This window comes from Plecotus auritus (genome assembly GCF_963455305.1).
Source record: "Plecotus auritus genome assembly, chromosome: 8".
Taxonomy (NCBI): domain Eukaryota; kingdom Metazoa; phylum Chordata; class Mammalia; order Chiroptera; family Vespertilionidae; genus Plecotus; species Plecotus auritus.
Genome location: NC_137782.1, coordinates 156,933,073 through 156,960,369, shown reverse-complemented (window position 1 = coordinate 156,960,369; position 27,297 = coordinate 156,933,073). Strand labels below are relative to the sequence as shown.

Sequence of the window (27,297 nt, the reverse complement as noted above, 5' to 3'; positions counted from 1 at the left end):
ATGATTCTGGACTAGATTTGGCTATAAAAGGAAGTCATTGGGACAACTGGCGAAACATGAATGGGGTCTCAGGATTAGAGACAGTTAACATCAGTGTTAGTTTCCTGAGTTTGATAGCTATATGTGGTTACAAGCAGTACTTGTTTATAGGAAATAAACCCTAAAGTATTTTGTGGGAGGCCATGGGCCATCAGGTTGGCTAGCAACCTGCCCTCACATGATTCAGGACAAAAATAATTCTTTGTATTGTCCTTGCAACTTTTCTGTCAATATAAGATTTAAAATCTTTTATTTTGAAACAAATACTATGCCAAATGATAAAATACAAACAATACAATTTAATACCAGCATCATGAATAATGAAGAAACCCTGTAAGTACTGATAATCAGAAACAAAACAAGGATGTTCATTTTTCATCACAAATATTTAACCTTGTTCTGGAGGTAGTAGCCAGTGTCATTAGTTAAGAAACAAATAAGTTTAAAAATAGAGAAGAGTAAATAAAATTACTATTATTTGCAAATGATATGAGTGGATACCTGGAAAATCCAAGAAAATTAATTGTAAACAATTATAAAAATAGAGGAATTTTAGTAAAGTAGCTGCATGTAAAAAATAATCAATTGAAACCCATGGGCTTCTATAAAACTACTAGTTAGATGATATAATGAAAGAAAACAATCCCACTTATAATAACAAAATGGTAAGATGATTAGAATAAATTAAGAGCTATGCAGAGAGAGTATTTTAAATGGTACACTAAAAAATGCCTGAAACAAATGAGAAGCAAAGCCATGTTCTTAAAAAGAACTACAATGATTTTATTTCTCCCTAAATAAATCTTTAAAAATTATTTATTTTTTAAAAAATTTAAAAAATAAAATACCAACAGTGTGTTTTTAAAAAGCATCATAGTCCTAGCTGGTTTGGTTCACTGGATAGAGCGTCAGCCTGCAGACTAAAGGTCCTGGGTTCGATTCCGGTCAAGGGCACATGCCTGAGTTGTGGGCTCAATCCCCAGTAGGGGGTGTGCAGGAGGCAGCCATCAATGATTACAGATAATTCTCTCTAATCATTGATGTTTCTATCTCTCCCTCTCCCTTCCTCTCTGAAATCAATAAAAATATATTTAAAAATATCATACATAATGATTCTAAAGTACATATTATTAGGATTACAGAGCAATACAATCGTTAAAGGCCATTTGTAAGCTTCCCCCCAAAGGAGAAAGGCCAGGAAAAACTTGCTGGACACCAGGAATCAGACCATATAAGGAACTGAAACAGTCCTAAAGACACCGGATTGCACAGTTGCATTCCATGAGCATTCCAAGCTCACCAGCTCAGCCCCCAGACCCACTGTCTCTAAGAGCTGCCCGCCAGTGACTGCATACAAGGATGAAACGCCAGGTCTTGAGTGCTGCCATCATCAACCCAATGTCCCCTTGGCAAGGTGCTGCGCAGCCCCTTCCCTCTGGTTATTCCATTCCCCATCTTTTTCCTTAAATAAATTCCATTTTTCTTAAATACCATCTGAGATGGCTATTTAGCCCGTCTGCACGCACTACCCATGTTAACTTTTCATATATGGAAAAATTAAAAAGCAACAATAAACAAATTATTTAAAAGCCTTAAAATATTTTAAAACTTGTAATTTTATAAGTCACTTAAAAAGTGGTAGCGATTCATAAATGGAGTCACACATGGTACAATCCCAGAACAAACCCAAATATATACAGGAACTTAGTTAAAGCTAAAGGTGACACTATGTGCACATGATTGGGGAAAATGTGGATTATTCAATAAATGTTTATGGGCAGCCATCTGAAAATTATTTCCCACATCAAATCAAATGCCAAATGCGTCAAAAAATTTTAAAGGAGCCCCAAAGAAAGAAGATAAGTTAGAGTTTGTTTGTTTGCTTTTTGTGTGTGTGTTTTTAATATATTTTATTGATTTTTTACAGAGAGGAAGGGAGAGGGATAGAGAGTCAGAAACATCAATCAGCTGCCTCCTGCACACCCCCGACTGGAGATGTGCCTGCAACGAAGGTACATGCCCTTGACCGGAATCAAATCTAGGACCCCTCAGTTCACAGGCCTACGCTCTATCCACTGAGCCAAACCAGTTAGGGCTAGAGTTTGTTTTTGCTTTAATAATCTCAGGGTTAGGAATGCCTTTCTGAAAATAGGACAAAACCCAAAGCCATAAAAGACTAATAAACTTAACCACAAAAAAAATAAAATATTTACATATGGCAATAAAAAGTTGTTGAACAACTATCATATGAAGACAATTATTTTTAAGCAAATGTGCAAAAAATAGGAAAACAGTCATCACAAATCACAAAAGTTTACTTTTTAAAATATATTAACAGCACCTACAAATCAATAAAGAAAAGGTCAAGAACTCAATAGAAAAACATACAAAGGACATGTTGATTGAAAGGAAATACAAAAGGCTCAAACATATGAAAAAGCACATGCAAGAGAAATACCAATTAAAATTGCAATCAGTTAATATTGTTAAATGAATAAATGTGAATATTTGAGATTTGCAACTCCAAGCCTCATTTATTAGGAGAATCCAAGGTCTCATCTTAGCTTTTTTGTATACGTATGTGTTCTGTTCTTATATCCACACTAGATTGGAAGTGCACTGTGAGAAGGAATTTGGTTTTGCCCTTCCTTTATTCTTCTTTATAGCAATTTGGACTGTGGTAGGTATTAAATATTCCCCCAAACACTCTATTGAACTGGATGAAAATGGCGGACTTATTTTCTTATCAGGATACAGCTAAAAACACAATCATAAACAAGGAATCTGGGAGAATCAAAAAAACTAGTGTGTACTAGTCAGTCGGCTTGAGGGCCTATATAAGATTCATACCTCTGTGGGGTAAAGAGCTGGGGTTCTGGAACAGCTGTGTTCCTTGCTCTTACCAGGCCCTTTTGCTTTATTTCTGGCCACCTAATGTGTCACAAATGGTGTAAGTCAGTGGTTCTCCAAGTGTGGTCCCAGAGTAGCAGCATTAGCACCACCTGGGTACTTGGTGGGAATGCAAATTTTCAGACCCCACTCCAGGCCTGTTGAATCAGAAACTGAGGGTGGGGCTGACAGATGAAAGCTGTGTTTTAACAGGTCCTCTGATTCTGAGCTTAGGTTTGATATCAAGTTTGGTGATGTTGTCTTTAGAGAAAGGGCTAGCTAGAGGCAATGACTGTATGCCAGAGAAAACCAACTAGTAGCCTGGAACACTCTTCCCTCAGATTTCATCTTCTCAGGTCAAATGGCACCTTATCAGTAGAGCCTTTCTTTCCCATTCTACTCTCCCAAGCATTCCATACCCCACTTATCACACTTTATCACAGCACTTATTACCATCGAACATTTTAAGAACGGGTTTATTTATTACTGCCGAGTTGAGCTTCATATGGGTAGGATCTGTTATAATCATTGTTTTTCTCCAGTGCCTAGAACAAGACCTGGCATGAAGTAGGCACTTGGAAAACATCTGTTGAATGAAAATATGAATCACTAATAACAAAATCTAAATTCATAAACACTCTAGTACCAGTCTCCATACCACATGCCCTAAGCCAGTGGTCGGCAAACTGCGGCTCGCGAGCCACATGCGGCTCTTTGGCCCCTTGAGTTTTTAGCAAAGGCCAGCTTAGGAGTACCCTAATTAAGTTAATAACATTGTACCTACCTATATAGTTTAAGTTTAAAAAATTTGGCTCTCAAAAGAAATTTCAATCGTTGTACTGTTGATATTTGTCTCTGTTGACTAATGAGTTTGCCAACCACTGCCCTCCGCTGTTCAAGCTTAACACCTTTTTCAAAGTTCTGACATTTCCTAGTTAATAGCATAGCTTCCCCTACTATGCATACACACATCAAAATCTAGGGACATTAGGGCTAAAGTAGTGAGAAACAAATAAAACAGAGTTCACAGTCCAGTGAATGAAACATGTATGCTGAATAAAATATATTTGAATTGGTAGCATATGTTGTATGCTACTAAAACCAGAAATTATAGGCAAAAGCAGTGAATATACAAATAAAATACAGTGGGATGCCTATTTAACTCTGGAGGCAGGTAAAGAACTGATGTTTAACTCAAAAACTGTATCTTATTCCGGTATTAACTCTATAGTTAGCTTTCTCTTTTAACAAACTAGTGACTTCCCTGAAATTTCCTTATAAAGTTTGTATCATTTTTATTTACTTATCTAACATTTCTTTCAATCATAAATTTTACTTACTTATTCAATCATTTTTAGAACATTAATGTCCAAAACATACATTCCCATACAGCATATATTATATTCTTACTCAAGACAACAATACCATTAAGAGGACAAATTAAAAAGAAGACATGGAATTCGGGAAACAAGAGTTGTAACAATGGAGGGCAGCAAAAGAAAGTTTTAAAATAAGAACTGGCTCACAGGCCAAAATAGCAGGTAGCCTACATTAGAGCAAGGCAGGAAACTCTAGAAATAAGATCAATAGTTGAAAAAAGGGAATAAAGGGCCTAAAAAATTATTTGGTAATTTTCACCACATATAAATTTGTATATAAAGGCAACTGAAGTTTATGGAAACAAAAGTAGAACAATGCTCAAAGAAAATTAAGCCGTGAAAAAAAGGAGGTAATCATTAACTGCAGGAAAACCAAAAGTTGCATAGGAAAAGAAACTATCATAGTATACTATTGGCTGGCTCATAAGCGGTTATTATTTATGTATGTTTACATAAATATAAACAATAATTTTAAATATCTATATATATATAAAAGGCTAATATGCTAAGTGTCCAACCATCTGACCAGTCGCTATGACACGCACTGACCACCAGGGGGCAGACACTCAACGCAGGACCTGCCATGACGTGCACAGAGAAATGGCACCACAAACCTGGTGCCCACAAAGCAACACTTGGCTTCCCCCAACTGGGACACAGGCCCCACCACCACCCCGGAGCAACAGCCCATCAAATCACAGCCAACACTGCTGAGACCCCCATGGTGCAAAATGCAGCCCCCAGCCCAGACCAGAAACGGTCACTGTGGGCGCCAGGTAATGATATCAAGTAGCAACACCTGGCTTCCTCTCCCTAGCGATGACTAGCCTCCTTACAGTTTCTTCAGCCCAGGAAAATTACTTGCTTTATAGCCAGGTGCAAACATTTCACACTTTAACCAAATGTCTGTGAAGCGTTTTCCCATGCCTCACCTCATTTGATCCTCACAGAAGTCACGGAGTAGGTAGATAGGCAACTCAGTGAAATCCTATTTTCTTTTCATTAGCCGGAAAATGGAGATTTAGAAAGTTTAGAAACTTGACCCAACTGAAAAGAAGTAAGAAACGGTGGACCTTGAAAATGACTTCAGGTTTTCTCACTGCGCAGAATATAGTCAAACACTGCTGCAGTTAAATATTTTACCCTTTGTACTCCCTGAGTGATCTACAATAATAATCTGCTTTGTGTTTGTATTTACTGCTGTGTTGCTGACAATTACCTGAAAGAGAAGTTGGGGTGCTTCACTGGCTGCAAAAAGTTTAGCTACATCAGAAAGCAGGTCTAATTAAACAAGTTTATTCTATATCTATAAAAGGCTAAGTTGACTCGCACATGTGCGATACATATAAAGCTCTCACTGGCGACAATCGCACACGTGTTTCAATCTGTCATTGTTACTTGTGAATTTGGTTGACACTTCTATTATAGAGAAAGGATGAATAGCGATATTAAAATATTTTTTCTAATTAATTTCCTTTCAATGTGCACAAATTCGTGCACTGGGCCACTAGTTTTTCTATAACTGGGGGATAGGAAGGTGAGCCAAGAAGGGGACAAAATAGTTAAATCCTCATCGACCACACATAGAGTTAGTAGATATTCTTTAAAATAACTTTTACAGTCTAACCAATATACCGCAATAAAATCCACCCATTCATTTACTGAGAGCTTACCATGTCACCAAAACTGTGCTAAACACTGGGAGGATAACCCCACCGGAGACACAGTCCATTTTTCATAGCGCTCAATCTACATAAAATACTGTGTATTTTTTAAAGGAGTCCTTTTTCTTAACATTTGTACAGAAATAGCATAAGCCTTTCTGACTTCTGAAGAAATTATTATAATCAGAGCTAAATGCCTATAATAAAAGTATTCAAATGCATGACATTTTATTTAATAAACTATAAGATATGCTCCAAAGGAAAACAGAACAGAAAATATAAACAGGAGATATAATAAAAGCTTACCTTTTAAAAAAGGTCACTATTAATCAACACAATGTCAAAATGAAGAGCCATGAGACTATACTGATGAAAGATCATTACATGAAAACTAGAGAGCCTAACTAGTAAAACAATATACCAAATTATCAGTTTTAAATATCAACAACTGAGCCCTGACCAGGGTGGCTCAGTTGGCTGGAGGATCATCCTGTACACGAAAAGATGGAGGGTTTGATTCCAGCCAGGGCACATAGCCAGGTTGTGGGTTTGATCCCCAGTCAGGGTGTGTGCCAGAGGCAACTGATCAATGTTTCTCTCTCACATCAATATTTCTCTCTCTCTCTCTCTCTCTCTCTCTTTCTCCCTTCTTCTCTCTAAAAATAAAATAAATATTAACAATTGAAGTTGGGCGAAGATTTTTTAATACTCTTCTTGGAACTTTCTTGTAAGTTGGAATTTTTTTTTCTTTTCAAGTTTTTTAAAAGGCAGCTCTGATGCATCATGCATACCATACCTGTTAAAAGATAAAACAATGTTCACAGACAGATGAATTACAGATACATCTTTATATGGCTGGCAGCAATGCAAAATTTATTTTTGGCAAAAGGGGCCTGACAATGCTACACACATACCCTCTAACCTGGTATGAAAACACCAGCCCCTTCCTCCACATCATCCAAGAAAAGTAATGTGCAACGATTTTCAGATACACTCTACTTTTGCTTCTATTTTTATCCTTTGAATTCTTTCCTTCTAATATTCTTTTCAATCCATTTCTCTACATAGATAGAATTATGGTATAGAATTTTATAGTTTACATTTTGTTATGCAGTTTTGTGTTATTACTGTTTTTATGACCATCATTTTCATTGGGTTTATTATAGATCTCTAAGTAAACTTACCATAACTCTTACTTAATCATTGTGGCAGATTCTGTGTACTAGCTATTCAAAATACATATTCCCACCCCCCTTCCACCTTGTAACTTTCCACTATAGAATCTAGAAAGCCAAATGCTTGCTGTCTTGGGTTGTGTGTGTCCACACATAGCTATGTAACCAGTGAAATATAAGGTGAAAGATTTATACAGTCTGAAGAGAAACCAGAGTATATTAGTGAGATATATATGAATGTCTGCTGTGGGTGGGGAGAAGGTACTTCTGGGAAACTTTATCACTCGCTGATAAAGAAGGCTCATCTGCTTTTACTGAGTTCTTAATGTCTGTAACTACAATAGTCTCCCTTTCTCCATGGTTTCACTTTCAACAGTTTCAGTTGTCCAAAGTCAACTGTGGTCCAAAAATATTAAATGAAAAATTCCAGAAATAAACAATTCTTAAATTTTAAATTGCACACCATTCTCAGTAGCATGATGAAACCTCATGCTGTCCCACCTGAGACATGAATCATCTCTTTGCCTAGGGTATCCATACCGTATAAGCTCCTGCATGTTAGTCATTTAGCAGCCAACTTGGTTATCAGATCAACTGGGGGTCATCGCAGTGCTTGTGTTCAAATAACCCTTATTTTACTTAACAATGGCCCCAAAGCACAAGAGTAGTGATCCTGGCAATTCGAATATGCCAAAAAGAAGCTGTGAAGTATATGTATGTATGGAAAAATATATATTATATACTAGTGGCCTGGTGCATGAAATGCATGCACGGGGGTGGGGAGGGGAGGGAGGAGGGGGTTCCTCAGCCCAGCCTGCACAGTCTCCAATCGGGGACCCATAAACTGGCAGTCGGACATCCCTCTCGCAATCTGGGACCACTGGCTCCTAACCGCTCACCTACCTGCCTGCCTGATCACTCCTATCTGCCTCTGCCTGCCTGCCTGATTGCCCCTAACCCCTCTGCCTACCTGCCTGCCTGCCTGATCTCCCCTAACTGCCCTCCCCTGCCAGCCTGATCTCGCCCCTAATTGCTCTCCCCTGCCGGCCTGATGGCCACTAACTGCCCTCCCCTGCCGGCCTGATCTCACCCCCAACTGCCCTCTCCTGCAGGCCTGATCCCACAACTGCCCTCCCCTGCTGGCCTGATCACCCCTAACTGCCTCTGCCTCAGCCCCCACCACCATGGCTTTGTCCGGAAGGAAGTCGGACATCCGGAAGATGGCCCGTCGACCTTGCCTAATTAGCATATTACTATTTTATTAGTATAGATATAGGATAGGATTGCTTAAATGGTGGGGGTGGGGAGCCTTTTTCAGCAGGAGATGCTCTTGGCAGACAAAAATACATAATCCCTATATCTGGACTGATAGCCAGCCATATGCACTATACTGCCAAACTGGTCATTAAAAAATTGAACCGCTTTCTTACACCTTACACCAAACAGCTGTTGCCCTTAAAACCCCTCCTCAGCCCCCTACCTTAGGTTCTGCCTTCGCAGTTCACCCAGAGTAGGTGACTGCTCAGTTTCTATACCAGTCAGCATCAAAGCTCCGCTTCCTAGGCAGCCATTGGCTCCTCGCAGTTCATCCAGATTTGGTTCTGATTGGTTGGTTTCTATGCCAGTCAGCGTCTCCAAGGCCTATCTCCGGGCCTGATTAGAGAGGTGGGGCTGATCAGCAGTCGCCCCAGGCTGCTGCCAAGTGGGCTGAACTGCTGACCTCTCGGAGAGAGAGAGGCTCAGCTGCTGGTGAGGCCCAGAAAGAGAGAGAGAGGCAAGAGCTGATCAGCCCTTGCCTCTCTCTCTCTCTCTCTTTCTCTCACTCTCTCTCTCTTTTTCTCTCTCTCTGGGCCTCGCCAGCAGCCTGGGGTGACTGCTGATCAGCCCCACCCCTCTCTCTCTCTCCGAGAGGTCAGCAGTTAAGCCCGCTCGCCAGTCCCCGCCCACCCGAGCCTGCTGCGCACGCAGCCTGGCATTTGGTCGTCCCTTCGGTCATTTTGGATATTACAGACCCTGGCTCTTTATATGTATATATGGGGTTCAGTACTATCCAGTTTCTGGCATACACTGGAGGGGAAGGTTCTTGGAACACAATACTGTCTAGCAATCTTGTAATCATAATGTAACAATAAGCCAGTACATTGGGGATAAAGGATAGCAGAAAGAATAGAAAAAGCCTAGATTCTTTGTCATCACTGAGCAACTGCAATAGCTAATGTCAAAGAAAAGGACTACCCACAAATAGAATATGAGAAAAATTATCTTTATTTTTTTTTATGTCACTGTTAAGAGGATCTACTTGTAGCCAAAAGCATTCCCAGTAATACTCATTTCACTACAGTTTGACATTTAGGTTATAATTCTTCACTATCTATCTATCTATCTATCTATGCCTAATATGCAAAGTTCCTGATAGATACTGACCAACTGCCAATACCACTAATAAAGCATGAGAGTAAAATTTAACACATCTCCCCTACCACTGGGTATTATTATTGGTTTTTAAAAATTCATAAATAGAAAAGGGTACCTCATTGCTTTAATGTGTATGTTTTTTATAATTACTGACTATTTTGCTACATGTTAACTATTGTCCTCCTCTGAGCCTTCTGCTAAACAAGAACCAATCTTTGAACTTCCAGGTTCATCGTTGCCTAATTTAAGCAAGAACCTCACTAAGTCAGTCTAGCAAGAATCCCCCACCTTCATAATCTCATCACACTCAATCTCTGATGAAATTCCTCATCACCCACCATCCTCTAGGTGATGTCTGAACATCTTGGCCTGCCTTCAGCAAGAATTCTGTCAAGTAACTTCCTCTTAGTAACTTTCACCCACCAAACCTCACCCTCCTCCTAGGTGACAAATTCCCATTTTCCTTGTTATATTCAGAATTGAGCCCAATTATATGCTGAGGTCTTTCCCCCCTTTTATAATAACTCCTGATTAAAATCTGTTTTACCACTCTAACCACTGGTTTTCTTTCATACTTCTAAATGTAAAATTTAGAGTTTCTAAAAATAAAATCTAAGTTTAACTCAATTCTAAATAAGGGCTAAAACTGGTGTGTGTGTTTTTTGTAGAAAAATTGGTGGTGTCTAGTCAGTGATTCAGTTCTAAATCTCTTCTTGTATTAAAGTTATAGCAAACTTACAAAAATATTTTTTAAATCACTATAGATTCCTTAACCAGGGAAGTCAAGCTTTATTAAAATAAAATAAGCTTTTATTAATAATTACCTGACTTTCAACCATCATAACACACTCATTTCCTGATAAAATATTAGGTCAAGATGTTCAAAGTAACAACTTTTATTCAACCAGTCTAAAAAGAAAACAAAACAGAACAAATGTAGGGAAAATAGGAAAGACTTATTAGACATATTAAAAATACTTATATGTATTTTAAGTATTGATAGATATATATTGAATATAAGCCTTGATATATATCGAATCTTAAAGATCAAGAAATTCCTATCTTCATTTTTAAAAAAGCTAACATAACTTAATCACAACTATATACATATATCAATTATTGAACTATCAATGTTCTTTGATTTAGGAGTTGGGAAATTCCTACTCCTGGTTCTCTCACTAATCTATGTGATCTTGTTCAAGTTACCCAACTTTTCTGAACTTCAGTACCTTCAACTATACAATGAGAGTTTAACATTCTGTGATTATATGGAACTAAAAGATCACAGTGTGGAAAACACCTAAGTACTGATCCCAAAACAATGAATTGATTGATTTTTTAAAATAAGATTTATATTTGCCCAGCCAGTGTGGCTAAGTGGTTGAGTGTCCAGGAGCTCACGGTTCAATTCCCAGTCAGGGCAAATGCCCAGGTTGCGGACTTGATCCCCAGAGTGTGGGATGTGCAGGAGGCAACCGATTAATGATTCTCTCTCATTATTGATGTTTCTATCCCTCTCGCCCTCTCCCTTCCCCTCTAAAATCAATAAATACATATATTTTAAAAAAGATTTATATTTGTTTGCATTCTATTTGCATCCTTCTCATAGATTAATGGTATACAGCTGAATTAACATCTTCCAAGGCAGTACTGCTTTGGCTAATTTTTAAATTTTTATTACTGAATACACAACAACAGCCACCTTCTAAAAGACATCCCCATCCTACAGAATAATCATCCTCGTCTCTATAGTGCGTTTTTGTGGGGTATTTTTTCTGGCATTATTAGTTCAGGGGCTTCTTCTTGCAAATTTGAACTCAATTTTAACATCATCATTATTAACACATGCTGTGATAGGTGCTAGAAATCAATTTTTTAAAAAGTTACAGAGGAAGCCGCTAAAGCCCCAAGAGACAGGGACATGGCATTGTATAGATTCTATGCTATTTACTGCTATACTCCCAATGCCCAGAACAATCACTTGCATGTAGCAGATGCCCAATAAATATTTGTTAAATTAACTAAACAGTTTCATAAAAAGCAAGTAAACAGTATTAGGTAGCATAGCCTAAGTGCCAAATGATAAAGCAAGTACTAAAATAAGAACAATCACTAAAAACGAAGGGTATCCAAAAACTCTTCATGGTGGAAATAGGACTTAAGCTAAATTTGAATTAAGAACCTATAAACCTGAAAGAGAAATACAAACCACAAGGTGATGAAAGAATTATATAAAAACTAGTGGCTCGGTGCATGAAATTCGTGCGGGGGAGGGGGCGGGGAGCAGTCCCTCTTCACTCTGGGACCCCTCGGGGGAAACCAGCAGTCGGACATCCCTCTCGCAATCTGGGACTGCTGGCTCCTAACCGCTCACCTGCCTGCCTGCCTGATTGCCCCTAACCACTCTGCCTGCTGGCCTGCTCACCCTCAACTGCTGCCCCCCTCTACCGGCCTGCTCACCCCCAACTGTCCCCCCCTGCCAGCCTGATCACCCCCAACTGCCCCCCTGCCAGCCTGCTCACCCCCAACTGACCCCCACTGACAGCCTGCTCACCCCCAACTGGCCCCCCCCTGCCAGCCTGCTCACCCCCATCTGCCCCCACTCTGCCGGCCGGATCACCCCCAATGGCCCTCCCACCAGCCTGATCACCCACAACTGCCCTCCCCTCTTGGCCCCTAACCGCCTCTACCTTGGCCCTGACACCATGGCTTTGTCCAGAAGAACGTCCCGAAGGTCTCCTGGAAGTTCTCCCAGTCTAATTAGCATATTACCCTTTTATTAGTATAGATAGATGTCCTTTTGAACAATAATATTTTTTAAAAAGTAGACATGGCTCATGTGCAAAGCAAGATTGCACTATTTTGGTTTCCTATCCTAACAGGTAGGAAATATAAACACCTTAATAATGGAGAAATATGAAATCTGCTATAGGCAAAAATAAAAAATGCCTGAACAAATCAATATTTTTAGAAGCTTTAGAGGAAGTACTGCATAGAATACTTTGGCCAAGGGAGAGACCAGAGGTAAAAACTTAGGAAGGCCCCTACTTGCAGTCATCCAGATATGAGGTGATGAGGATCTGGACCAGGGTAGCGAAAGCATTAGGAATTGAATGATTACAACTGGATTTAAAACATTATACAGAGTTTACAAAATCAGATACATAGCTGAGAGAGAGAGAACCAAAGAATGAAATTTCCAGTGAAAGATATCTAGGTTTCTAGAAAATATAAGAAGAGATGGGTATGAGAAGATCAGCTTGGTTTGGGAGATGAATTTTAGAAAGGATGATTGAGTTTCAAGTGATAGGTCATCCAGGTAAGACATTAGTAAATCCTACAAATAGAATTATAATGTGGAAAAGCTAAAGACTAGCTAGACCTGTAATTTTATGAGGTATCTAAACAAAGCATTCAATTAAGGAAAAAGTGGAGTGGAAGGACTTAAAGAGTAGCTATTGAAAAAACACACACAGTATAATCTGGTAAACAATTGAATGGAGGACTGAGAGCAAGAGCACAAGAGACTAAGAAATGAATAACTCAAAAAAGAGAACAAAGAAAAAAAAAGAGAAAGATGAGACTAGTAAAAAACTGAAGGTGGCCCTAGCTGGTTTGGCTCAGTGGATAGAGTGTCAGCCTGTGGACTGAAGGGTTCCAAGTTCATCCCGGTCAAGGGCACATGCCTGGGTTGTGGACTCGATCCCCATTAGGGGGCGTGCAGGAAGCAGCTGATCAATGATTCTCTCTCATCATTGATGTTTCTATCTCTCTCTACCCTCTCCCTTCCTTTCTGAAATCAATAAAAATATATTTTAAAAAAACTGAAGGTAGTAAATGTGGTCTGCACAAAGAAATAAGAGAATAAGGGACAGGATGACAGTACCAATAGATAACAGCTGAAAAAGGAGTTTCTTTTGTTGTTACTTAATATGTGGTTGATATTTTGTTATTGTTGTTCTAATCACAAACTGGAATTTTTATTTGTCAACATTAAATGTTTGAATTTTAAACAGACTCTTGAACTAGGGACTCATATCCATCAGCTTGACCACCTTCAGCCTCTGTCTCATCGCCAGTAGCTTTGCCAGAACTGCTAACTTCACCATGAAGCTCCATGAGTTTTCCTGATTCAAACTTGAGTTTCTTCAGCATTTTTATTTTTCTAACAAAGCAGATAAATAGATTGGCAAGCATTTTCTATGTCTTTTCCAATGCTATATGGAATCAGTTTACTGACCACTTCTTTCAAGTCATTTGTCTGCACCTCTCGGGTTATGACTTCCATCACCTCCAGATTTGGTGGACCTGTTGATGCTGAGCACAGGAAGTCTTCCGAATCTGATTGGTGCATATTTCAGTTAAAACCAACACAGGATCAATGAAGCAAATAAACCACTGGTAGTCTTGACATCAACATGAGCTTCAACCATGATCTGCCATTTTTTGACGATGGTATGATCCATGCCACTGGAAATTAGTCAGGTAGTTTTTGCCCTAAACATCCTCAGTAATTAGCTTGAATTTTCTAAATGCACCTTCATCATTCTGCAGATCAGCTAGGCACTTCAAAAACACGACCCTTGAAACCATCAAATGCGATTTTGGTTGCTTGAGTTCTCGTGATTAGTGTTTTTCCAATATTTCCTATGTTGAACATAGCTGGTGCTTTCACATCATACCAATCTTTCTCAAAAAATGGATCAACCACTTTCTTCTTGGCTCCCTTTTTGCCACCTTTCATAAGTCGCTTGTTCTCGCCCACCGCCATGGTGTTGCTCAGAGAGTCAAAAGGGATGGCTGGTTGGTTTTTAAGTGGGGAAAACTAAAATGGCATTGCCAAAGTGGATATTACCATTGGCATAATGGACTCAGCTCCACCTGAAGTTAAGAATCATTGCTTGATTACAAGCTACATGTGAGGTAAAACCACACCTGCCTGTTTTTCACTGTATCTCCAGTGCCTAAGAGAATGCCAGGTACTCAGTAAGCACCTAATGTCGCAACCAAAAGCCTTGCAAACAAAAGCATCATTTAAAAAAAATTCTCAATGATAAAATTTCTATGAGATTTTGGCAACTTTAACATTTCCATATTTTAGCGTTTTTGTGTTTCTCACTTAGTTTGCTAGCTGTAAGGATCTAAAATGCTAAACTTTAATTTTTGATGAAAAGAAGCAAGCTTAGTGGTAAGGAAATCAGAACTTTCATTCTAAATTCTGAATAACAGAGGCATTTCCATTTTATTATTTAAAGAAGCAGAGTTTTAAAAAGCTTTAAAATCACAATATATTGGCAATGCATCTATAAACGATCATAAATACAGAATGTAAAATAATATTTTATTTAAAATAAGATTTATCTTCATAGAAAAATATTCCATTTGCTTTCTATTTAGAAAGAATAGGAAATGTGTATAAAATCTGAAGATACAGGCTTTAGAAAAGAAAAAAAGTGTTACATATCCCTGCTGATTATAAAGAGTTTTAGGACATAATGCCAAAGACATTTCCTGGCAGTCCGTATTTAACACACAAAGGGAAAAGATAACAAACCTACACACACAATACCAAAACCCAAGCACCATTTGCTGCAACTAACATCAAGCTACAATTATGAAGCCAGGGGCATCCCTGAAATGACTCTGTCAGAATGACTTGGCAGGGCCCAGGCGATGCTCTACACAACAGAACACAGACATTACTTGCTCTAAAAGGTTCTTTCCAATGGAAGTCAGACAGCAGAATTAGCTAGGAAGAAGAGGATAAACAGGCTGTTCTCCATATAGCAACATATATTGTACATTTACTACATTTACAACAAACATTTTAAATATCAAAGATGTCTGGAACACAAGACCTACCCCTAAGGACACAATTTAGCTGGGAGACGGAACATACATATACAGGCATATATTTAATAGTCAGTAACAACATATCCTAATATATGATTCATTCAAGAACCATTTATTAAGTAGCTACAATGTGCCAATCACTCTGCTGGACTTTAGGAAAATAAAAACGCCCTTAAGTGACTCACAGTCTAATGAGGAAATAGCCATACTAAGTATGTGATAGGTGGTATAATTGAGATACAGTATAAGTTCTCACCACTCCTCTCTTAACCAACCTTATGGATTAACCAGTATTCTCTAGTCCCTTTATCAAACACTGCTCAAAGCACAGGACACATTGAATATTCACGCCTAGAGTATAATCTTCTTTATAATTCACCCATATACTTTGGTTCCCACTGAAGTGTAGTATAAGAACACTAAAAGTCAACTGGTTTCCTCCCATATCTATTTATGTCAGTAGCACTTATTACTCTGATTAGATAATTCAATTAATATTACATAAACCAATAAAACATGGGTATGAAGAAAAAAACTAGGTTGAATGCTTTGGAAAGACAAGACAATAAAGAAGACTTACTAAAAATATCACTGTCAAATTAAATGTGAGTGAAATAACTGTAAAAGATTGGAAGAATGTCATAAAAATCTAGGATTTTGCACTCAATGTGTTTTACTCAAGGAAAACCAAAACCAGAAATCATAAGCCATTGTATTATGTATTATTATATGTATTAGTGAAACTATTTTTGTTTTATGGTCAATTACTGGGACCATGGTATCATCCTACGCGACTGACTCTACTTTTTCAAGTTCAATGAAGTACGCTGACCCAGATCCACTGGCTCCTCCTTATTCCCTCCTTTTAGCTTTATACGAATCCACATTCCTCGGGAGCAGGTTTTAGTTGTGCCTATAATTTAAGATCCTTTGCTGACTACCTAACCTTCTCATTTAGGAAGTATAAACAAAAAACTGAGAACAAGTCTGGGCTGTAATTTTCCACCAGGTGAAGTTGGTATCGCCCTTGTGGAATCTGACATCGTGTTTATTTCTACTAACTAGATATGCTGGTATTGGATCCAATTTCTGTCTCATGTAAATGAGTGCTAATGGAACCTGTGTGCAGAGTAATGAAACACTCCCCCTGGCCCTTTCCTTGGATCTCTATAGCGCAGTAATGCCAAGAACCTATTTGCCACACCCAAAATACCTCTTCAACCCAACTTTTTGCAATGCTTCCCCAAGATCACCTTAATCCCAGGGCTCCAACTCCCTTATTTTTCTTCCCATGTTGTCTCCACAACAAAATACCTACTCATTTTTCCTTGTGTCATACTGCTTCTAGCCAACTCTACAATAACTATTCCTTCTTACATATCAATATTTTCTAATATTCCATCATTCCATTCCATTTTCTAATATTCCACTGTTCAAATAAAGTACTTTTACAATAAAGGTTAGCATCATTTAGTCTGTCCCAAAAAAGTGATTTTTTCCCCTCAAATAGCTTACTGCATTAGAGCAAAGATATGGTTAACATATTATTTTGTTCAAATATAGCATATGTACCAGTATAAGAGATGGGCTAAGAATAACCTAATAACTAAAATACTACACAAATTCATAGATGATCAATAAATACAAACTATATTAAAAATACATACACACACACACACACACACACACACACACACAGAGAACTTAATTGGCTACTCTCAAACAAGCTGAAAAAGATCCAAATTTGCAGACGTTTTTTAAAAAGAAATAGACATTTTATTTCATTATTCCTTACACAAAAATAAATAACATTATTAAAATAGAGTGATATTGTTTAACAACTTTGATGAACACAAATTGTTAAAGACTTTCCTGAGCCCCTTAAAGAATTACTCTACTTGAAGAAAATTATTCTACTTGAAAACTTGAAATAAGTATCGATCAGACCATCAAACTTCGGAGGGAAGGTAGAGGAGGGTGGGTAAGGGGGACAGATCAACTAAAGGACTTGTATGCATGCATATGGGCCTAACCAATGGACACAGACAACAGGGGGGTGAGGGCATGAGTGGGAGGGGGAGGGGGGGGTAATGGGGGAATAAGGATACATATGTAACACCTTAATCAATAAAGAAATTTAAAAAAAAGAATTTACAGCTATACAAAACATACTTAATCATCTAAATGTTATAATTCATTTGGCTACTTCAGACCAGAAGCAGCTTCACAAGACCAATTAAAGGAGATGATGTAATATGATGGCCAGGACACTAGGACACCTGGGTTCTAAACTAATCAATACCAACTCACAAGTGATCTAAGACAAATCCTTTTATCTTGGTGGCCCTAAGTACTAAAACAAAGGATGAGATTACCCAAATTCTAAGGTCCCTCTGGAGGTAAAATATTCTTAATTCAAAGTAGGGGATAGAAAATTAAGGAGGGAGGGAGGGAGGGAGGGAGGGAGGGAGGAAGTTGCTATCCCAGTCAGCCCTAGAATTCTACAATTACAAGTGCTAGAATGAAGACTACAGTTAATATACATCCTTTAGAAATTAAGAATGTTACTATGTTCAGTGCAGTTTCTCCCAGTCTCTGATTCTCCCACCTCTCTGCTCCTCTGTCTCTTCTTTTCTTCTAACCCTTTTCTAACTTCTCTCTTGCCTCAGGATTCTCTCCCAAACTCCAAATTTTCCTCTATTATTACTTGTAGGCTTCAATGCTTACAAACTATTACCATCTACTACTACCACCTCTGGCCTGCCCCCGCCTCCCAATACAATCAGTTTATTGTCCTTAAACCACTACTAATAGGGCAAAGAGAATGTAAACAGCTACCACATGAAATGGATCACTGAAAACAATTCTTCTAAAATTTGATTTAAATAAATAATACAATAAAATGCATTCTGTCCATAGAAATTTCAACCAACAAGAGCAAACAACTTGCTGGACACCTATTATGGGAAATAAACTTTACATATTCTATTTTTTTTAAAACCTTACAACTACTATGCTTAGTGGGTATATTATCTTCCACAACTTACAAGTAAAAATAAAGCCTAGAAAATTTTTAAATTGAAAGTGATGAAGCTGTATGACTCTATTGTTATCATCATAACAGGAAAGGTGCAAAGGGAATGCCAGACATTATAACCATGGTTATCTGGGCAGCTTCACCAAGACGCTGCAACTTAACGCTCCCCAGGGAACCACAGTCCATTCCCTGCAAATCGCTGGGGGAAAGGGTCCAACAAAGGGGAAGATGGGTGCATGTGTAGTAAAGTCAGAGTGAGTAGGGAAGGTGCTTGCCTGTCAGTCTGGCCTGGGGAAGCATGGATTGGCTAGGGGGGTTGGAACCATTGCAAGCACATGAAATCCTGAAGGTTATGCTCCTATTTGAAAATCCCCAAACAAGGAAACTTTCTCTTGTTCCTCTTGCTTCACTCCTGCTTCCTTACACTGGCTTGTTCCATCATCTGCACTAGCCTGCCATGGGACCCTGGGCCATGAGGACCCCACCCTCAATGAACTGTAGCTGGAAACACAACCTAACCTAGCCAGATGCTGGACTGGACTTTAATATGGAGCAAAGACTCTGGGCCCCAGTGGCTTTCATTCTAGCTCTGTTGACGATGAAACAGTACTTTTTCCATGGCAGGACGGAGGGAGATGAGACCTTGGAAGGAAACCCCTTAATCTTACATCATCAATAAAGCTTTCCACTATACCTCATCCTCCATGGGGGCCTCAGGAAATTCTTATTCCCAGGGCAGCCCAAGAAGCTCACTTTCACCAGTAACAAGTGGGGACATGGAGAACACCCCACTGATAACCCACACTTTCCACAGGCAAATTATGACAATCAACAGATTGTTTTGTCCAAATGGCCACCAAAGCAAGAAATTCCAAATATCCCCGGGGCAATTTTCTTCCTAACGGCCTAGAATTGAAACCAGAATAATACTAGTAACATTCATAAATCAGAAAGTGTACCCAACATTAAGCAGACAGTAGGCTGAAAAAGGGAAACCAATCCAGATTATTTGGACTTTCAAAGGGGTTTATGTTTGTTTTAAATTCCTCTTAAATTACCAAGATTTTGAAGAAAAGTTGTAGGCCTGCCTCTACCATTGAAATTCAAAGAGAAGTCAACTTAGTAGTACATAACGTTTAGGGCTAAATAGGTATCCCTTGATAAAGAATTTCTACTAGCAATATTTCTCCCCAGGTAATTACTAGGGCCATTCATATATGTCAGTTTTTGAAAGTAAGATAAATCTGTTTCCAGCAATGGTGCCTTGAAATAACTCCCCTACTAAAAACAGATTTTAAAATTCTGGATAAAATATTTTTACAATCATCTTAAAAAGAAAAGTTAATGAGACAGTAAGGAATTATTTGGTCAAAACTAAAAAGAAATTGGGAACCCAGTCAGGTAAGGGAACAAAAGCCACTGTTACCCTTTGGGTGCTGGCAAATCGGAACAAATTTGAACTTTAGTTTGAACAGCCTTGTAGAACCCAAAAGGCAAAAATCAAAGACCAGGACCATAATAGGAGATATACCCAACATTTTTCTAAGACCCTAAAGGGCTTATACCCGCGAGGCAAAGGGGAAACAGACAAATTGGCCCGCATATGTATTCACAACCAAAATATTCATCACCTGGGTGGTCCAAAACTTCAAGCAATCAATTTGCTTTAAAGTATTTCAGTCCAGGTAATGCCTCCAGATACCTACCAGAAGCAAATGCAAAAACTTTCTGAAGTAAGCTATCTGAAGAAGCTATCTTTCTTTGAGACCTCAGATTAATCTTAGACTTTTTCAAGGATAGTGAGCAGCACATAATAACTATGCAGACAAAAAAAAAAAAAAAAAAAAAGTCATCAAAGAATCAGCTAAAACAATAGACAACAGAAAGACCTCACATATAAGAAGAACAGAGACACCAACTATAAAATAACTATACTTACTAGGTTTAAAAAATAAAAGACAACTCTGAAGACAACTCTGAAAATATTTACAGGGAATAGGAAACTATTAAGAAAAGATAGAGCAGATTTTAAGAGGAACCAAACTGAACTTCAACAATAATCAAAATCACAGGATAGCTTTAAAAGATTAGATCCAACTGAGGAGAAAATTAATGGACTAGAAAATAAATCAGAATTATCCAGAATAAAACACGTCGAAATTTTTAAAAATGCAAAATACAGCGCAGATAAGGAAGGCCTACGGGACATATAATCAGAGACCCAAAGGGAAAGAAAAGAGAACAAGATAGAAGAGAAATTCAAAGAGATAATGAATGATTATTTTACAGAACTAATGAGATGCTAATCCACAGATTCAAGGAACCTAACAAAGTCCCAAATTAAATAAAATAAAATAAGAAATCTAAACCCTTACACATCATAACGAAACTACAGGAACACCAAAGTCAAAAGGAAATCGTAAATGTAGCCAATAAAATAAGCTAGAAAACAGTAGAACACTGTAAAATCTCCATGTCTGCTGCTTTAAATAAAAAGAAAAGTGAGCCCTGGCCAGTGTGGCTCAGTTTGTTAGAACATAGTCCATTACACCAAAAGGTGGTGGTCAATGCCAGGTCCGGGCGCAGGCGGGAGGCAGCTGACTGATGTTTCTCTCTCTCTCTCTTTCTTTCCTCCTCTCTCCCCCTCTCCCTCTCCCTCTCCCTTTTTCCCTCTCTTCCTGCCTCCCACTTCCTCTCTCTGAAGTCAATCAATCAATAAAAGTGATTAAATAAGCATTAGTGACTGGTTATCTCAGTAGGTTATAAGGATAGAACAAGATAATGTACTTGAAAAGTTTTTTAAAAAAACTGCAAAGGTATATGGAGATTTAAGTGACAGAGCTTGGACAAAAATCTGTTTTCATTCTTGGTCATTTAATCTCTCTCTGGGCCTCACTTTACTTGTAAAAAAAGAATGTAGCTGATTAATTCCAAAGTTCATTCCAGCTCAAAGATTAATATCATTTTTATCTCTCAGTCTGAGGGAGGTGTACTAGTATACATCTCATCTAATACTAATGCCAGGGGCCCTAATTCCTACATTTCTGATTTAAGTAGCCTGCTGCAGAGCTCAGGGAATTAATACATTTAAAAGTTTACCCAAATTATTCTAAGATTACAGCTAAAGTTGAGAAACACTAAAGTAACAAATATTAGGATATGTTTTAAAAAGACTAAAACCTCTAGAACCTTTCTAAGATATAAGATTTTAAAATTATCAAGGATGACTAGAATTAAAAAATAAACCTGTTTACAAAATTTTACCATACCACAATGGGGCTCACCAGTTCCAAGTTTAAAGGTCCAAATAAAACAAAAATTAGTTTTATAAAGTGGTTAGTAAATATATATAATTTGTTACCTAAGAAGTCATGCATGGTCAAGATAAACACATTCTGAAATGTTTATAGAAAATTCAAGATAGAAGACACATAGTGGGTTATTAAGTAAATCAAGTACATGTGAAGTATATTATCAATGTTTGGGGGCAGAGGGGTTTAAGAGGATGGGCCAGGGGACCTGGCCTGGGAAAGGAGTCCTATTATCAAAATTTTGAGGCTTCAAAAAAAAAATTTTTTTTTGAGGCTGATTCCTATTGAATGTCCCTTAGTGCCACTACCAGACACAGAATATTAAACTGCATGGTTCCAGAATGGCTCTTCTACACTCTAGCCTTAGAAGAGTTCATAATTGAAGACTTTGCTTTTCTGTGGGAACAAGGAGATATACGACTTTAACATCATGCACTTGGTACTATTTATTTATTCGGCACTTACTTTGCGTTATGTACCAGGCCGCTGCTAGATACCTTAAAATATCTCATTTAATTCTCACAAGGTAGCCCTCACCCAGTGGTCGGCAAACCGCGGCTCGCGAGCCACATGCGGCTCTTTGGCCCCCTGAGTGTGGCTCTTCCACAAAACACCACGTGGCCCATGCGCAGAAGTCGGTTTTCGGCTCTCAAAAGAAATTTCAATCGTTGTACTGTTGATATTTGGCTCTGTTGACTAATGAGTTTGCCGACCACTGCCCTAGCCGGATAGAGTGTTGGCCTGCGGACCAAAGTACCCGGGTTCCATTCAGATCAAAGGTGGTATGTTGGTTGTAGGCTCCTCCCCAACCCAGGCCCTGGTCGGGAGTGTGCAGGAGGCAACCAACTGACGTGTTTCTCTCACCTCAATATTTCTCTCTGCCTTTCTCTCCATCTTCCACTCCCCTTTGTCTCAAATCTCACATCCTGTCCTCTATCACATCTTGCTGATTCTACCTTCAAAAATATATTCAAAATCCATTATATTTTGAACATGTTTCAAAATATATAATCCCAGATCTCATTACTGCCACTTTAGTTCATCTGTAGCCTGGATTATTCGAAGAGCCTCCTAACTAGACTCTGATTCTTCTATCCTCATCTCCCCTCCAGGTCATTCTGAATCCTTGGCAAAGGGTTCTGTTTAAAGATGCTGTCACTCTTTTGTTCAAAACATTTCAATAGTTCCCCACCTTGTTGAGGTAAAATCTAAAGTCCTTACCATGGGCAAGACTCAATACTTCTGACATCATTTCTTCTAGTTTCCTCCTGTACTCCACCTACACTTGCCTCATTATTCCTCAAACTCCAAGTGTGTTCCTTCCCCCTTCTGTTCCCTCTGCCTGGAACACTCTCCTTAGATTTCACCTTTTCAGGTCTCTGTTCAAATGGCACCTTATCAGTAAAGCCTTTCTTCCCCATTCCACCCTCCCAAGCACTTACACACTCCATCACAGCTCTTATTACCATCTAATGTTTTCAGGATGCATTTATTTAATACTGTCTGTCTTCCCGCACAATTTAAGTTTCATGTGGGTAGGATCTGTTTTCATCATTGTTGTTTCTCCAGTGCCTAGAACAGGACCTGGCAGGAAGTAGGCACTTGAAAAACATCTACTGAATGAAAATATGAATCATCAACGCCAAAATTTAAACTCATAAACACTCTAGTACCAGCAACCATATAACTAATGATAGCTTGACCTTTTTCTCAGTTCTAGCATTTCCAGGTAAAAAGCACAGCCTCCCCAACCACACACACACACACACACACACACACACACACACACACACACACACAACTAAGGCAATAACTTATTTTTTATTTACATTTGTCTTCCTATAAGTCAGTAATTTTCGAAACTGAGCCTTAGGTTCTCATTACCTTATAAAGTTCTTTTTTCCTGCTATTCACTCCACTCACTGCTAGGCTCTTCTGGGCTATTCTAAGGAAATTTAAATCTCTCAAGTGATAAACACTGATTTTTCTGCATTCTGATTGTTCTATCACTCCAACCAGACTGCAAGTTTCTTTGAGGTAATCAATCTGGTTCAATCTGTCTCACCCAGAAAATTCTTTCAAATGTTATGTATCCCATTTTCAATTCCTTTCATAAATATTAAAGCTCAGTAATAATTTTGACCATTCTTTTCCACGAATTACCTATTCTCATCTACATGGTGTGGTGAGGGGGATTACCAAAAGTAAGAGAATCATATATTAACTAAAATGAGCAAGGGGGAACAAAATGACAATACATTTTTGGTATAATGTGGTGAGTTCCTTACTCTCGAGATCTGAAGGAGGGAGGAAGTGATGAAGGCAGGCCAGGTAGATAGGTGGGAGCTTGGATTGCCTTTCACAATTCTGCCCTGGCAATTTAAAAGAGCAGGACTAACAGGTTCCTGAAGAGACACATTAGAGTTAACCTTAAAGGTATTTTTGTTGACTTTGGAGTTAAGGACTTGAGGAAAGATTTTAAAATTAAAAGGAAGACATCAATTAATCCAAATTTCATCATCATTCAATTCTTACTTCTTATTGTTTTTCTAGGAAAATTCCAATGACAATAGAAAAATGAAGGGATATGTTCAAATTTAATGATGTTGATGTAAAGAAATGATTTGGCAAATGGGGGGAATGGGGAACATCTGTAATACTGTCAATAATAAAAATAAATGATTTAAAAAATATATTTTCAATAATGCTAATACAGGGGCCAAAGACCACAGGTTCCTGCAAACTCTATCCCTCCAAAATTCGTAATACTTGCTCTGCTTGGAAAATATGATTTTTTTAAGTTTCTCTGTGGATGCTTAATTTAATTTGAGAACAAACCAAAAGGTACTTTAAAATGCAGTGCCCTTAATAAAATGAGCACCAATGGGAAACCTACCTTAAGTTTAACATTAGCCATTAATAACCCAGGAAGTTGTGTGTGTGCATATAAAATTGAAGAGTGGCTACAGTTACAGGTAAAATTTGAAAGTTTAAACATAGTAAGGTGGGGGGATACACAGGAGGTGAAGTGAGTTGAAAATTCCCAAAGTTCCACAAGCAGTAAGAATTGTTTTCTTGTTTTTTACCCAATTAGTGTGACTTATCTTACATTCCCTAAACTGGAAAAGAAATTAAAATTAAGTGGTTACATATAAACATCCTCCTCCACAACAGTACCTCGTTAAAGTTAAAGCCTGCCTTTAACACTTCCTTGAAGTCTGAAATCCACAAGCTCGTTTATGGAATTCATTGCTAATAAAGGTGAATTACCAGTAAATTTGAGTGAAGCATCTAAGTCTGCTGTTTACTATACAGACATGGTCAGATTCATTATAAGAAAAATTACAAATATCAGAAGACCAGATACTAAAGCAACGTAACAGTCGGAATGAAAAAGCCACCAAAGAAAAAGAATCAGAAGGAATCTTAGAAACTATGGGTCACTTCCTCACTTCATTCAACTCCTCTCAGCGGCCTTCCCTAACCACTCCATCTAAAATAGCTGCCCCTATCACATTCTATTCCTGTTGCCTGAGTTATTCTCCTCATGGCAGTTGCTACTATGGGTCAGTATATTATAGAGATGCATTTACTCACTGCCTCCCACCTAAAATTTAAGCTCTATGAGGGCAGAGGCTGTGTCAGTTTTGTTAATCCCAGGACCTCCTAGAGGCACACAGCTGGCATTCAATAGATGTGCCGAATAAATAAGTGATGAAACTGAAGTTCAGAGAGGTTAAAGGATTTCCTAAAGGTCACAGAGCTAGCAGCAAGCCCAGCCCATACTGTAACCGTCTACTTGTTCCTTTCATTCCACTTGCACTACACCAAAGCAGCCTGTCCCAGCACAGACCCTATTAAACAGACTTCTCCTTTTCTTTTTTTTAAGTATCAAAGAAAATACATGTTACCAAAAAAAAGTGACACATTGGATAGCATTTTAACTTCAACAGTTTCGCCAACCAAAACTATACTCAAATTTCATAAACATACAGGATTAGCCAGTAAAGCACGGTTCCTTAAGTTCCTTGTGAAATTGGTGTATGGCTTGGAAGTTTTTAAGAGCCACTTACCGACTCAGAATGGCCTGTAAAGTATCAGCCCCACTTTCATTCTTCTAAGAGGCCACAACTGCTCCTCCCTGGATATACTCTATTTTGCAGATTATGCAGGAAATGTAACCAACTTAAAAGCCCCTTTTAGTCCCTTTTAAAGTAAAAGTCAATCTCACAGAACACTGAACATAAAATTAATCCTCGGGAAGTTTTAGATTCTGAGAACAGGAAACCATCTCTTGAACTACCATCTGACTGCGATCATCTCCTTCATTTAAAATCCATGCATCTGAAATACCTAAAAGAAACGCGGGAGGGGGTGAGGGAGTGGGAAGAAGAGAAGAAACATTTACATATGTAAAGAGAGAGCTGGATATTCCTAGTAACACTTTCTCCCCCAACAGCAGCTTCTCGCCGAAAGTCAAGGCCTCACGGATTGAACTTCTGTTGTCTTTGCTCACCTTCCTCTCAGAGGAGCCTACTGCCAATACCGTTTGCGGGAACGTCTCTAGACCTAGGACAGTGGATGGACGATTTGCTCCACGTCTTCAAAACTACTGCTAGCCCAATTAGTGTACCGAAAGGGAAGCCCTAAAACGTGCGATGGCCAGAGAGTTGAAATGAGACAGAGTTAAGAGAAGGAAGGAGCAAACGCAGAGGATCGGGAGGGTAAACAACGCATCAGGGCAGGAGTGAGAAGCCGGGTCAAGGAAGTGGGGTCAGCCAACGGCAAAGGTGAAGGGGGAAGGGGACATTCTGGTGGGAGGGTGGGAGCGAAGGGGAGGGGACCAGAGAGGGCAGAAGAGGGAGGGGGAAGGGTCCGGGGCGGGGCGAAAGGGAGCGAAGAGGCGGGATGAAGAGGGCCAGGCCGGGAGGGTCTTTACCTGCAGCTCCGCCCGCTCCACCTCCCACTGGGCTCTCTCCACCTCGAAGCGGGCCCACTCGTGCTGCAGGAAGTGCAGGATCCCCGGGAGGCTGTACTGGGCTCGGGCCGCCCCCGCCGCAGCCGCCCCGTCGCCGGCCGCCTCCGCTAGAGGCCCGAGACCCTTGGCACCGCCGGCGCCCGGGTGGTTGTTGCTGAAGAAGACGCCGGGACCCGCCTGCTCGTCCATGGCAGCCGCAGAAGCCCGGTGAGCTGCCCAGCGCCCAGCAGCGGAGGCAACGGCGGCGGCAGCAGCGCCTCCTCCTCCTCCCTCCGCCGCTCCCCGCCCACACCCCAGTCAGCAGGGAGCAGCCGCCTCGGCGCGGGGGCCGGCCGAGCCCGGGACGGGCCGGGAAATGGGTCAACTACGGCGCGCGAGCGGCGCGCAGCATGCTGGGAAATGTAGTCCGGGGGCGTGGCGACAGAGGGCTCGGCGGAGGCGGCCTGTGGGGCTGCGGCGCGCGCGCGGTCCCGCCCCTTTCCTGCCCTGGGCGGTAGGGCAGTTCCCCCGGGGTGCGCGGGTTTCCTAAGGGTGGGGCGGGCGCAGCCGGGTGGCGC

The 27,297-nt window shown here is 39.6% G+C and overlaps 1 protein-coding gene and 1 pseudogene across 4 annotated transcripts in view; both read right to left on the bottom strand.

Annotated features, from left to right (window-relative positions):
- STRN (striatin) overlaps window positions 1-27,080 on the bottom strand; it is a 74,411-nt gene extending 47,331 nt beyond the window's left edge. For 2 of the 3 annotated variants that reach the window (XM_080686428.1, XM_080686427.1), the window contains exon 1: window positions 26,702-27,080. In XM_080686428.1, coding sequence (XP_080542554.1) covers window positions 26,702-26,929 — 228 coding nt within the window. In that variant the 5' untranslated portion in view covers window positions 26,930-27,080. Of the gene's footprint in view, window positions 1-26,278; window positions 26,369-26,701 lie in introns of those variants that run through there. The other variant, XM_080686429.1, reaches the window with a different exon arrangement.
- LOC308257217 (small ribosomal subunit protein eS1-like) lies at window positions 13,570-14,350 on the bottom strand (annotated as a pseudogene). The gene has a single exon. The product of its transcript is annotated as a small ribosomal subunit protein eS1-like (transcript).
- Window positions 27,081-27,297: the final 217 nt, after the last annotated feature.